The following is a 12362-nucleotide window of genomic DNA, read 5'->3' as shown; positions in this document are numbered from 1 at the left end:
CGGGCGCACAACCCACCCCCCACAACAATACAATTAAGAAAACAATCTATTTAATGCAAAAGATGTGTCATCTTCTGTCTTCAACCACAAATCCAGACACACTGCGGACCACCTGAATAACGCTTGTGGACCACTGGTGGTTCATGTTCCAGTGTTTGGGAACTCTTGGCTGAGAAAACAACTGAGATAAATTGCTGCTTTCTGTTGTCAGTGTGAAGTCTATGAAATCCCCTCACACCTTTGCTAGACTTGGGAAAATGTGACTGACCTGACCCTCTCCAAGGATCAGGATGACAGAAGGGAGTTATTAATTGCTATAAAAATTAGCTTTTCGTTAGTATTCTGCATTGCATTCTACATACTAGCTACACCTTCTCACATAACCTCATCTCCTAATGCCAAAATACTATCTCTCATGGTTACTAAGCAGAGGGAGAACTGCACTTTGCACATGTCCAGAGACCCTCTTTTCTCGCTGGAATCTGTTATGACTCCGAACTCTCCCATGTTATTCCCTATTGCATGATCCTGACCCAGAGTCAAATCTCCACTGAAGATGGAGGAAGAGCTTAAATGCCACAGAAGGATCTCAGATCTTCCCGCCCTTCGCTCTTGAGGGCTGGCTGAGAAAGTTGGGTGGTGGAAAGCAGCGAGCGAAAAACTCCGGAAACCACGAAGAAGCGGAAGAAGGCAGCGAAGCAATAAAGCGTTGAGCGGCGAACGCCTTCCTCGAGCGCTATACGCAGCCAAGTGCGTCCCGCCCCCTTTAAGGCTCTAATGTACACCGGCCAATGAGCGGGCGGCTGTCGGCAGTTGGGTGGAGTTCTCCCTGGAGAGAAGACAAGAAGAAGGGGTAGAGCGTCTTTTCCAAACCTGCAGTGGGAAGAGGGTGAATGATACGGATTCCGCATCCGGGGTCATGAGGGTATTTTTTTATTATTTAAGGGAGGTTGGGGGGGGAAGGGGTATTCCATCTCATTAGCAACAAGCGAGAACTCCCCTCCCCCGGTATTTGTGTTCCTCGTCGTTTTACTTCATTCCGCCTCTTTCCTAATGCGGCGTCTTGTGAGGGAAACGGACCCATAACTGTAAGTTGCAAGCGCGCGCGTTTTCCTCCGCCCCTCCCCGCGTTGCGCGTGCGCACCGGCGACCTGAGCGCGCGGCGGCTGGTTCTGCCGGCTGCTCTGCTCCTCCTGTGCGCTCGCGCCGATTCCCCTCAGTGAACTGGCCGAGAGCCTTTTCGGTTAGAGCCCGCCAAGCCCCCCCCCCCAAGCCCGTGACGGGAGGCGGGGTATGCCCTTCCCTCGACCCCACCATTATCAAATCCATTATCAAATGCTGTGAAAAACGTATATAAACTGTTGGAGCGGCGTGTGGCGCCTTGCTTGCTAAACTTGAGTAGGTTGCACTCACGGAAGACCAGTGTTTCCATATACGGCCCATGCAGGTTCTTGCAAGGCAAGGTAGAGTTGCCATAGGAGGGCTGCGAAAAGCGGGGTTTGAATGTTTTCTCGAAGTGAGTTTAGAAGCATCCCAACATATAACTGAACCAGGATTGCAAGGGCAACTTGTTATTATCTCGCGTGCTGCTTCCTAAACCACACATAAATACAGTGGTACCTCAGGTTAAGTACTTAATTCGTTCCGGAGGTCCGTTCTTAACCTGAAACTGTTCTTAACCTGAAGCACCACTTTAGCCAATGGGGCCTCCTGCTGCTGCCGCGCCGCCAGAGCACAATTTCTGTTCTCCTCCTGAAGCAAAGTTCTTAACCCGAGGTACTATTTCTGGGTTAGCGGAGTCTGCAACCTGAAGCGTATGTAACCTAAAGTGTATGTAACCCGAGGTACCACTGTATTTGTATCCACTCTAGGCCATATTTTCAGTCAGAAAGTCTTCAGAAACATATAACATAAAGTTTTGGGTACTTTAGAACGTTTGATGCTGACGGAAAGCATGTGCTGGATGCTGCTGGTCCAACTAAAAAAGCTTTAATGTGGGTGGGTGTAGAATTTCAAGGCCTCTTAAAACTTGATAGCCAAATATATAATAAGTTCTAATTTAATCTTTTCCTCCTCATATTTTGCTAGTGGCAAAGAGTAACACTTTTAATCAATGGCTGCATCAAGACAAGCGGCTATGTTCCGCCTACCACCTCTTCCAACAATTGGAGAAATTATTAAACTGTTTAAGCTCAAAGCTGAAAAGCAGCTGTCCCAGAACTTTCTTCTGGATCTGAGACTTACAGGTAAGCGGTCTGTGTCATCTTTCAGTTTTCATACATATACTACTTTGTGGTTTTCTACATTTTTAAAAAGCTGTGTTTAAATAGATTATATTTGTATGTTTATTTAAATTGAATGCACTATGTTTAAATTATTCAAACATGGATTAACAGTTTAAGCATTCTATTGTTTTGTTAGAAAAAGGACCCATTGAGTTTAATGGGACGTACTCCCAGGTAAGTGAGTGCACAATTAAAGGCCAGATATGGCATGATTCATGAAAATATTCCATATAGGCAATTCTACCACAATTGCTCGCTCAAAACTCCAACTCTTCACAGGCCTCTCCAAGGTTAGTGCAAAGGCTCCTGGAACTGCACTTGTTAAGGCTCGTTGGGTCGCTAGATGCTATTTTTGCGCAGTTTTTGCGCTCTTTTGGGGCCATTTTTGCACTTTTTTTTTGCCACTTCCAGGTTCATGGCAATGTGTGTGGTCATGGTTGTGCATACCTTGAACGCACATAAATGCGGAGTTGCCTATACTCCAGGCCTTAATTATGTAGTGTCTACAGTTTAGAATACTTCAGTATGGTAGCATAGGTCAAGGGCTATCAATTTACCTCTATAGCGTGTACTGATGATATAAATTAATGGATAAATTTATGTTATGCAGAGCCAGGTTATCACCCAAACTGAAACATACACAATGTGCCCCGTACTGAAGCCACTAGTGAAAGTGATGATTCTCTTATTTAATTTCACAGTGACCCATTGAGGTAGACCATGTGGAGAGAGTTCATGTGTGGCAATGTAATTCCTGTGAACTAAATGCCACGTGTTTAACCAGTTCACTAGGCCATTCTCCCTGATAGCTTTGCACTGTCTTCTTTGGTGATCACTTGTAGCCAAGTAAGATTGTCTTCCATAAACACAGTTTTAACAACGAGTCCGTAAGTGACTGTGGAGGCCGATTCTGGATCCACACGTCCTTCCACAGTGGGGACATTGGCTTCTGGGCGGGAGCTGATCATGGTGTGGATTTGCCAAGCGTGCCTTCCTCCTAGCACGTTTCTCCCTTGCGTCCTGAGTTTGAGTGTCTTCAAAACCCACAACACCTTTGGTAAAAGCTGTTCTCCAACTGGAGCACTTGCAGGCAGCCCATAGTTATGTGGCATAGGTTTGACTATTGGACTGGTTAAACATGAGACATATGTTACATACGAATGCACTTCCAGTCACTATATCTGGGAGAGAACAGATGTGCATTTGTGAAGATCTGGTGTGAGAGAGATTGAATGCAGGGTAATCAGTTTTGTTACTTTCTTGGCAGTCATTTTGTGAATAGACAGGCTCACCTACAGCAGCCATTTTGCATTATTGTCTGAGGGCTCAGAAAGATTAGTTTTTGCCAAGTTCTAGAGATGTGAACAGAGAAGTTGGAGAGGTGGGAACTATTTTATGTGAATAGCCAGTAAATAACCTAAATTTCATTAACAGTAACACAGTGAGTTTTTTAATATGAAAAAGTAGATGTAAAGTGGCCCAGTTCTTTCTGGTCAGCAGGATCTGCTAATCAAACAAATCTGGTGCCATTGTCATGCCAGGGTAGGATTAGGAACTGAATCAAAGTGAGGTGATTCTTGAAACTAAGTCTGTCAGACGAATCACTAAATGAGAGCAAGCATGGAGGAAGAAGAAAACGACATAGTACAATCTGACAAAGTTTTAAGCAGAGGTAAGCGTTTTTGAACCTAGAAGGCCATATTTGTTCATTTGCATACAGTTTTTTTGGTAATTGTTTTTCTTTTTTTAAAAAAGCTTGCAAACCAAAGTCATAGTTAATGAGAAAATGTTTGCAAACTGTAACAAAATTTATTACTTTTACAGTTCAAGCATATTATATGTTTACGCTGATGAAATCTACACAAATATAAAACATGCTGTGAAAATGCTTTTTTAAGAAACGTTTTGAAAAATGCAGTGTTTTTTCTCAGAAAAAAAATGTTTAGGGGTACTCTCATTTCCTTACTCATATTGAAATACTGCCCCTCAATGAGGCCAAACTTAGATTCACAAAATGTTTAGGGGTATGTGTACCCCTACAGCCCCCCAGAAAAAAGCACTGGAAAAATGTACTGAATTTGCCGTAGCTCACCTTCAACCATCTAGTGTCACATTCGTATTTGCACTTTACAACACACTTAAAACATTTTATTTGCAGCTGTATAGCCAAATCCTCAATATGTCTGTTTGAGTTCAGTGGAACTTATACCCAGGTAAACATGTATAGGCTAGGGAGTGTATGCCCTAGCCAATGGTACTCTGTATGAAAGAGGAATTTCTAATACAGTTAAAATAAGTTTTGTAGTTAAAGACAAAGTACATACACCTTGTGATAGATGTCTTAGTCCAATTTATATCCAATTTAATTAACTTGATGATGCAATCATTGATTTCTATTCTGAAATGAACTCATTGAACTGCTTTTCTTAATGAGCTCTGTGCATTGAGGATGAACTAATTTGTGTGTCCCTTCTTGCAGATAAGATAGTGAGAAAAGCTGGCAGTCTGAAAGATGCGCATGTGTGCGAGGTAGGCCCTGGGCCAGGAGGAATCACAAGATCTATTTTGAATGCTGGTGTTGCAGAAGTCCTGTTAATTGAGAAAGATCCTCGTTTTATTCCAGGGCTTCAGGTATCCTAATGTTTCACAAGACTTTTGATAGTAATTTTCCTTTTTCAGCTGTTTTACACGTTGAATATCCTATTTTAAAAGTTGGATAGCCTATTAAGTCTGTGCCAAATAACATTTCAGTTGTTTTGCCACAGTTCTGTTTATTCAGCAGGTAGTTAGTTTTTTAAGTGTATTCACTTTCCAGTAAATATGATCTGAGTCTCACCCTTAATCACAAATATTGAGGCCTTTATCTGTCCCATGTTCATGCTTTGATATAAAGATACACACAGGAAGGGGATGGATGGAAGATGAAGACCCGTACGTGAGGGGCAGGGTTGAGATGATCTCCCAGGGTGGGAGGTTGGGGGAAGAGTGGGAAGGCCCCTGGTGAGAACTGAGAGGGTTCACTCTTCTGTGTGTGGAATAAGGGTTAAGATATATTTGTGATAGAGGACTTTGTAGTCTCTGTCTCTTCTTCTTTCTATACTTTACTCCCCCCCCTTCCTTCTCTTATTCTTGCTTTTTTTTCCTTTGAAAAATCACAGATGTTGTCCGATGCAGCTCCAGGAAAAGTTCGTATTGTTCATGGAGACATTTTAACGTATAATAAATTAGGCAAAGCTTTTCCAGATCACCTTATGAAGAACTGGGAAGATGGTTAGTATGCTAGAACTAAAGTGATTCAGAATACTGTTTTTTAAAAAAGATTTCTGTAATCAAAACTGCTAGCTGCTTATTGGATGAATGGAACACTCAGTGGTCTGTATATTTTCGGTTATCTGTGAGTGCTAGGAGACTGGTATACTTGTCTCAACATTATGCTTCCTCAAAGCAATTGTGGATATTGTTTCTGGTTGGTGAATACCTTGTGAAGCAGTCATTTTTCTACACTTGTTCTTCTGACAGTGTATAGATGCAATTTCAAGGTATTTACCAGTTTCTGACACTTGGTTTCACTCTTGTTTAGAAGTTTGGTATTTCCTTGCTAGCTGTTTAATTCTTGCTGAGAGAAAATGGAAAACAACAACAACAAACAAACCTATGGCTATGTAAAGCATACTCAATAAACATATGAGACATAGTATCAAATTATAAATTTCAACCGAAGTAACTCAAAGTTCAACAAACACCAAGTCCTCATCGGAATGAGATGCTTCTCATCATTCTTTGATAGGTCTGAGTGTATGACCTACCGTATTTTTCGCTCTATAACACGCAGATTTTTTCTCCTGAAAAGGAAGGGGAAATGTCTGTGCGTGTTATGGAGCGAATGTGTGGTCCCTGGAGCCGAAAAATCAGACAAAAATCAAATCGGGCTTCACGATTGCTGAAACGGAACAAAGAGCAGGGAAAGCCCCTCCCCTCCAGGCAAGAAGAGGAAGTGGTTGCTTTCCTGCATTCTGCCTCAGGGTCTTACTGCCCACCCGCTCTGTTTCGTTGCTGTGTTTGCTGAAACGGAACAAAGAGCAGGGAAAGCCCCTCCCCTCCAGGCAAGAAGAGGAAGTGGTTGCTTTCCTGCATTCTGCCTCAGGGTCTTACTGCCCACCCGCTCTGTTTCGTTGCTGTGTTTGCTGAAACGGAACAAAGAGCAGGGAAAGCCCCTCCCCTCCAGGCAAGAAGAGGAAGTGGTTGCTTTCCTGCATTCTGCCTCAGGGTCTTACTGCCCACCCGCTCTGTTTCGTTGCTGTGTTTGCTGAAATGGAACAAAGAGCAGGGAAAGCCCCTCCCCTCCAGGCAAGAAGAGTGTCTGCTTTCCTCTCTGTGCTCCGGAGGGAACAATGTTTGTGAAGGGAGAGAGATTACAGGTTCAGCTTAAAATTCTGATTTGACTTCCTGCTTTTTGTTTTTGGGGACACACAGCATTCAAATATGCTTTCTTCAATTTAAAAGGATGAAATCCTTAAACAGTGTTTTGCCTGTAAATTCATGCGATCTGGAAGATTACAGTGTTGTGTACCTCTTAAGGGATGGCAAAGCTTAGGTTTCGCTGCTAAATAGTTCTTAATGCAGTTAAAATGCTTTCTTCTGTCAAGGCAATTAAAAAAAATAAATATCAGGCAGCCGGAAAACATGCAGATGGGAGGGAGAGAGAGAGAGAGAGAGAGCGCTGGCTGGCTTGTGTGGGTGGGTGGGGGGACTTTTGCCTTCCTTTCCTCACGTTATAGCCCTCTCCTGCATTCTTAGCCTTCTGTGTTTTTCCTTCCCTCCCCACTTAAAATGTGGTTACAAAGCATGGATCCACATGGATCCTCAGGATCTTTGCATTGGGTCACCCCAAATTCACCATCAGAGCACACAGCATGTCCATGGCTACAGCCTGCCCCCCCAAAATCACGCACCCACTGTTGCCTGGGGCTGCAATGGTGCAAAAACGTGGTTACAAAGCATGGATCCACATGGATCCTCAGGATCTTTGCATTGGGTCAGCCAAAATTCACCATCAGAGCACATAGCATGTCCATGGCTACAGCCTGCCCCCCAAAAATCACGCCTGGGGCTGCAATGGTGCAAAAAAGTGGTTACAGGGATTCTCAGGATTTTTGCATTGGGTCACCCCAAATTCACCATCAGATCACATGTCTGTGGCCACAGCATGAAGCACAAAAATGATACGTCCACTGTTTCATTCAGAATATTTTTTCCCTTGTTTTCCTCCTCTAAAAACGATGTGCGTGTTATGGTCAGGTGCGTGTTATAGAGCGAAAAATATGGTACATACAACAGTCCACAGGGACATCTAATCACGTAAATTACATGTGGATTAGTACATGTGGCAAATGCCTGTATGTGATTAGATGTCCCTGTGGATAAGTAAGAATATCAGAACACTGATCTAGGATCAGGAACAATGTAATAGATGCTTCTTTAGTGCAACATTTTATTGAAACATCTCATTCCGATGAGGACTTGACATTTTTTGTAATTTGGACGTATTCAGGTCCTGTAGAACGAGCTAAAAAAAATCCTTTTGCAGAAAGAAACTAGGTTTATTTTCTTATTCAATTCCTTACATCCCTCAGGTCTGAATACTGAAATTGATTATAGTTGTTTTTTGTGAATTTGTACTAATGTACTAATTTGTACATGTAGCATGGACTAAGTTTGTTTCCAAGTGGTTTATTTTGAGTACTTAATTGTGCATCTGTGGATTGCCATTACTTTAGATCCGAAAATTGTTTACATTTATGTATGAGTTTGTATTAATGTTTACATGTATATCACCTGAACATGGATTAAGTTTGGTTTTACTTTTACTGTGCCATATGGGTCACTTTAAGAAAGATATTTTGTATCTGTGGATTGCCAACACCTGTAACGCAATCAATTTTGTGCTTGTCCATATAACCCTACTTTGTAACAGTTGCTACTTACCGCAGCTACTGTTATTCCATAAGATCCACTGTCCTGTAATGTCACATATGGTATGTACAGTTGTTTATTGTTTTATATTATTTTTGCTGTAAAATGTGTGCGATCATGATCTTATATTTATTTGCATTACTTAGAGCTTTAAGTACTGATGAAGCCCAGGACGGTGAAACAAGGCCAATATTCTGGAAATCTTTGTCTAGACTCTGTGTAAGGATTTTGTGGATCTGTAACAACCTTTCATGTGGATTTTTTGGACTTTACGAACAGACAGATGGAATAGTCACCATTACACAGATGGACCTTTTGCATGAACTGACTAAATAATGATCTGATCCACTAGGTCTTCTGCTTTGTTCGTTGTTGAACTTTGAGTTACTTCCGTTGAAATTTATAATTTGATACTATGAATAGTATACCTTATTTATCTAAGAACACAGCCGGTTACATCTCATGTGTTTAGAGAGGAAATGGAAGACATTGATGATAAGAAGACTTCTTCCCCCATTGGGGTGGGTAGTTAATTTGGGCTTCTTCACCTATCATTCCCAGACTGCCTTTCTAAACTTCTCAAATTCCTGATCTGCAGGTCTTCTCCCACTGTGGTTCAGATAATTCACTTTCCACCCTGCTATCAAATATTTTTAGCTGTTGGTGATTGCAGTTTTAGTGGCATATGCAGATATTAAAAAAACTAGTAATTGATTGAACATTTGTGTCTTTTTAACTTGAGAAGCTACTAAAGGAAGGGACAGTGCATTCTCATTATGAAAAATAAACTGAACCTTCCTACTACCCTAACGTTTGGCAGAAACCTCAGCCAATAAGAAAAAATTACAGGAAAAAAAGATTTTGGAGATCTGTTGCACATTTTTTAATATTCACCTGAATAAAATGTGTACTTTAAAAACAACAACATACAAACAAAATGTATGGGACCCTCAGAATTTTTTCTGGGCCTAACCCAAGCAAGTTGTGACAGGCCCCTTCCAATAGATTTTTTAAACTTTCTTTTGTATTTATTTTGGTTGGTTACTTATACCTTGACAAGGCTTCATCAGTGTGATGTGTGAATCTTTCAGCAAACATAGCGCTAAACTAGACATGACACTAAATGTCTCGTCAGGCATGCTAAAATTTTCAGGTGGTAATGAATAGTTTGTATTCTCTATAGTAAAAATAGGGTTGCTGGATGTATCTGCCTACCAATTGGCAGACTTAATCCATTTTGGAGGGGGTCATATGTCTGCAAATGTCATCTTATATGAAAAAGGGGAAATATATCGCTATTTTTAGTAATTTGGAGGCGGGGAGAAACAGGTTCATTTTTAACAGATCTAATTAATGGTCCCAGATAATGGAAATGCACAGAGCAAAGGAAGCCCAAAGGAAGGTTGCTTACCATAGGTGCAGAGATAAGTCAAATCTTGTGGCCAATTCCCACCTGTAGTGAAAATGTGTTTCATTCTTACATAAATATCAGTTAATCACATAGAGATATGAAAAAATGTTTTCTTTCACACTTTCTTATAGATCCACCAGACATACATATTATAGGAAATCTACCTTTTAGTGTTTCAACTCCCCTAATAATCAAGTGGCTTGAGAATATATCAAAGAGAGATGGACCTTTTAGATATGGTAGAACACAGATGACATTGACCTTTCAGAAGGAAGTTGGGGAGGTAAGTTTGCTTCTTACTTCCTTATAAATTATTAAACCAGAAACAGATCTAATATGTAAATTAAGAAATGTCTTAGTTGTATTTTGCTTCTGTGTTTTTTGAGACATTTAATATGCTGTACATCAGGGGTCAGCAAGGCTTACCGGCCATGGGCTGGATCACTCCTGCGGAGATTGTCCGTGGGCCAGACCGGCGCAGCGCAACGCTGGAAATGGCATCTGCGCATGTCCACAGTGCCGGAAATCGCTTCTGTGCATGCCCAGACACCAAAAATCGCACCTGCGCAGAAGCTATTTTAGGCGTCTGGGCATGCGCAGAAGCGATTTCCGGTATTTGCACATGCGCAGACACGATTTCTGGCGCTGCTCAGCAAGTCCCTGCGCTGCGCCGGTTTAGCTTGGTTCAGGGATGGCTCGTGGGCCGGTAAAACGGTCTTCGTGGGCTGCATCTGGCCCCTAGGCCACATGTTGCTGACCCCTGCTGTACGTCTTAGTGTGTTGCTCTTTCAATCTTCAAGATTTGTAGGGAAAAACTTTTTGTAACAAAAATTATATTGCATGCTATGCTAATATAAAAGTTAGACTAAATTCTTCCAAATGCAAGAGGTATTACAGTGGTACCTCGCAAGACGAACGCCTCGCAAGACGGAAAACCCGCTAGACGAAAGGGTTTTCCGTTTTGGAGGCGCTTCGCAAGACGAATTTCCCTATGGGCTTGCTTCGCAAGACGACAGCCCATAGGGAAATATCCGGGACAGCGGGGAAGCGCAGCGCGTCTTCCCCACTGTCCTCGGACCTCCTCCGAAGCCGGGCGGTGGGGCGGGAACGCCTCCTCCCGCCGCCGCCGGGCTTCGGAACGGTGCTCCGAAGCCGGGCGGTGGGGCGGGAACACCTGCCCCCGCTGCCCGGCTTTGGAGCATCGTTCCGAAGCCGGGCAGCGGGGAGGGAACACCTTCTGAAGGCGGGCGGGGGGCGAAAGTCTTTGCTCCCCCCTGCCTGCCTGTCCTGGAGGGCTTTTGAAGGCAGGCGGGGGGGAGCAAAGACTTTCGCCCCCCGCCTGCCTTCAGAAGAGGTCCAGGACCTCTTCTGAAGGCTGGCGCGGGGCAAAAGTCTTGTCCCCCCTGCCTGCCTTCCCAGGGGCTTTTAAATCGCCCCGGACAGCAGAGAAGTCCTCCGCTGTCCCGGGGCGATTTTAAAATGCCGCCCGCCAACATTTTAAGATCGCCTGGACAGCGGAGAAGCCCTCCACTGTCCCGGGGTTTTTTAAAATGCTGGGGGTGGGAAGAAAAGCCCTTGTCCCCCCCCCCCCCAGCCTTCAGAAGAGGTCCGGGGACAGACTGTCCCCGGACCTGGTCTGAAGGCGGTTTCCCTAGGAACGCATTAATTGATTTTCAATGCATTCCTATGGGAAACCGTGCATCTCAAGACGAAAAACTCGCAAGACGAAGAGACTTGCGGAACGAATTAATTTCGTCTTGCGAGGCACCACTGTATTTTGAAGTTCCTTAGTTCTGGCTTTTCATTCTTAGGATGAAATTCATTCTTAGGATGAAAACACAGTAGTGGAACCATTACCACTTTCATCCACAACCATTCCAAGGGGAATCCATTTCTTCTTCTTCTTCCTTAATAAAAATAAACAAAATAAATAGCTTAGTACTACTAGTATTACTACTACTACTACTACTAGTAGTAGTTAGTAGTAGTTTCATAAGCAAGTCCTGACAAAAACTAGAGACATCTGTCAAAGTAGCTGACTTAGACTATGCATATCAGAGTCCAACAGAACGATCCTACCCACGAGTCCCCCAGGCTATTTGAGCACAGTGCTATGTGGTGTTTTTTTTGTTGCGGGGGGGGGGGGGACGACGACGGCGATGACGACTTGCATTTACAATACATTTGTGCCAGCATAATCAAAAAGCTTGCAATAAACTTCCAGAGTAGGGACATAAATGGGTGAATCTAGTATATGGCAAGAGATCAGGGTTTCTTTTTGTGGGGAAAGAGCAAGAGTTGGGTGGAAACTTGGGACCAACACTGTGCCTGTTTAGTATGTAAATCCATACATAATAGGTTCTGCCTTTGAAAGTCACCTGTGGCAGATACGGTGCACCTCTTATGGAAGTATGTGGCAATAATTCGATTTTGGAAAGAGTATGTGGTGGTGGACCCTTGTGCTTCCTGTTGTGGGTTCTGTTTTTCCTTGGGACTGTGGTCCCCACCTTTGAAAAAAAAGCTTGTTCCCCTCACACTAGTAGCAAAATAACTCTCCTGCAGTATTCTTACAGACTTGAACCCTTCTTCTGGTGATCCCATGGGTTCTTATGCATGCCTCCTATGCACTGAGCTATAAAAGTAACTAAATGTTGTGACTGGAATTACACTCCTAACTTTATTTTCTGACTTCA

The 12362-nt window shown here is 43.1% G+C and overlaps 1 protein-coding gene across 6 annotated transcripts in view; it reads left to right on the top strand.

Moving 5' to 3' along the window:
• Nucleotides 1-804: 804 nt before the first annotated feature.
• The window catches only part of TFB1M (transcription factor B1, mitochondrial), a gene marked incomplete at its 3' end in the record, with an annotated part of 32500 nt that continues 20942 nt past the window's right edge, over nt 805-12362 (top strand). Inside the window, exons 1-5 of one of the 6 annotated variants that reach the window (XM_081187461.1) lie at nt 805-925; nt 2089-2246; nt 4765-4916; nt 5444-5555; nt 9801-9952. In XM_081187461.1, coding sequence (XP_081043587.1) covers nt 2114-2246; nt 4765-4916; nt 5444-5555; nt 9801-9952 — 549 coding nt within the window. In that variant the 5' untranslated portion in view covers nt 805-925; nt 2089-2113. The other 5 variants (XM_081187459.1, XM_081187464.1, XM_081187460.1 and 2 more) reach the window with 5 other exon arrangements.

Source organism: Podarcis bocagei, assembly GCF_964188305.1.
Source record: "Podarcis bocagei genome assembly, chromosome: 3".
Taxonomy (NCBI): Eukaryota; Metazoa; Chordata; class Lepidosauria; order Squamata; family Lacertidae; genus Podarcis; species Podarcis bocagei.
The sequence above is the reverse complement of the archived record's forward strand: the minus strand, read 5'-3'. Positions and strand labels throughout refer to the sequence as shown.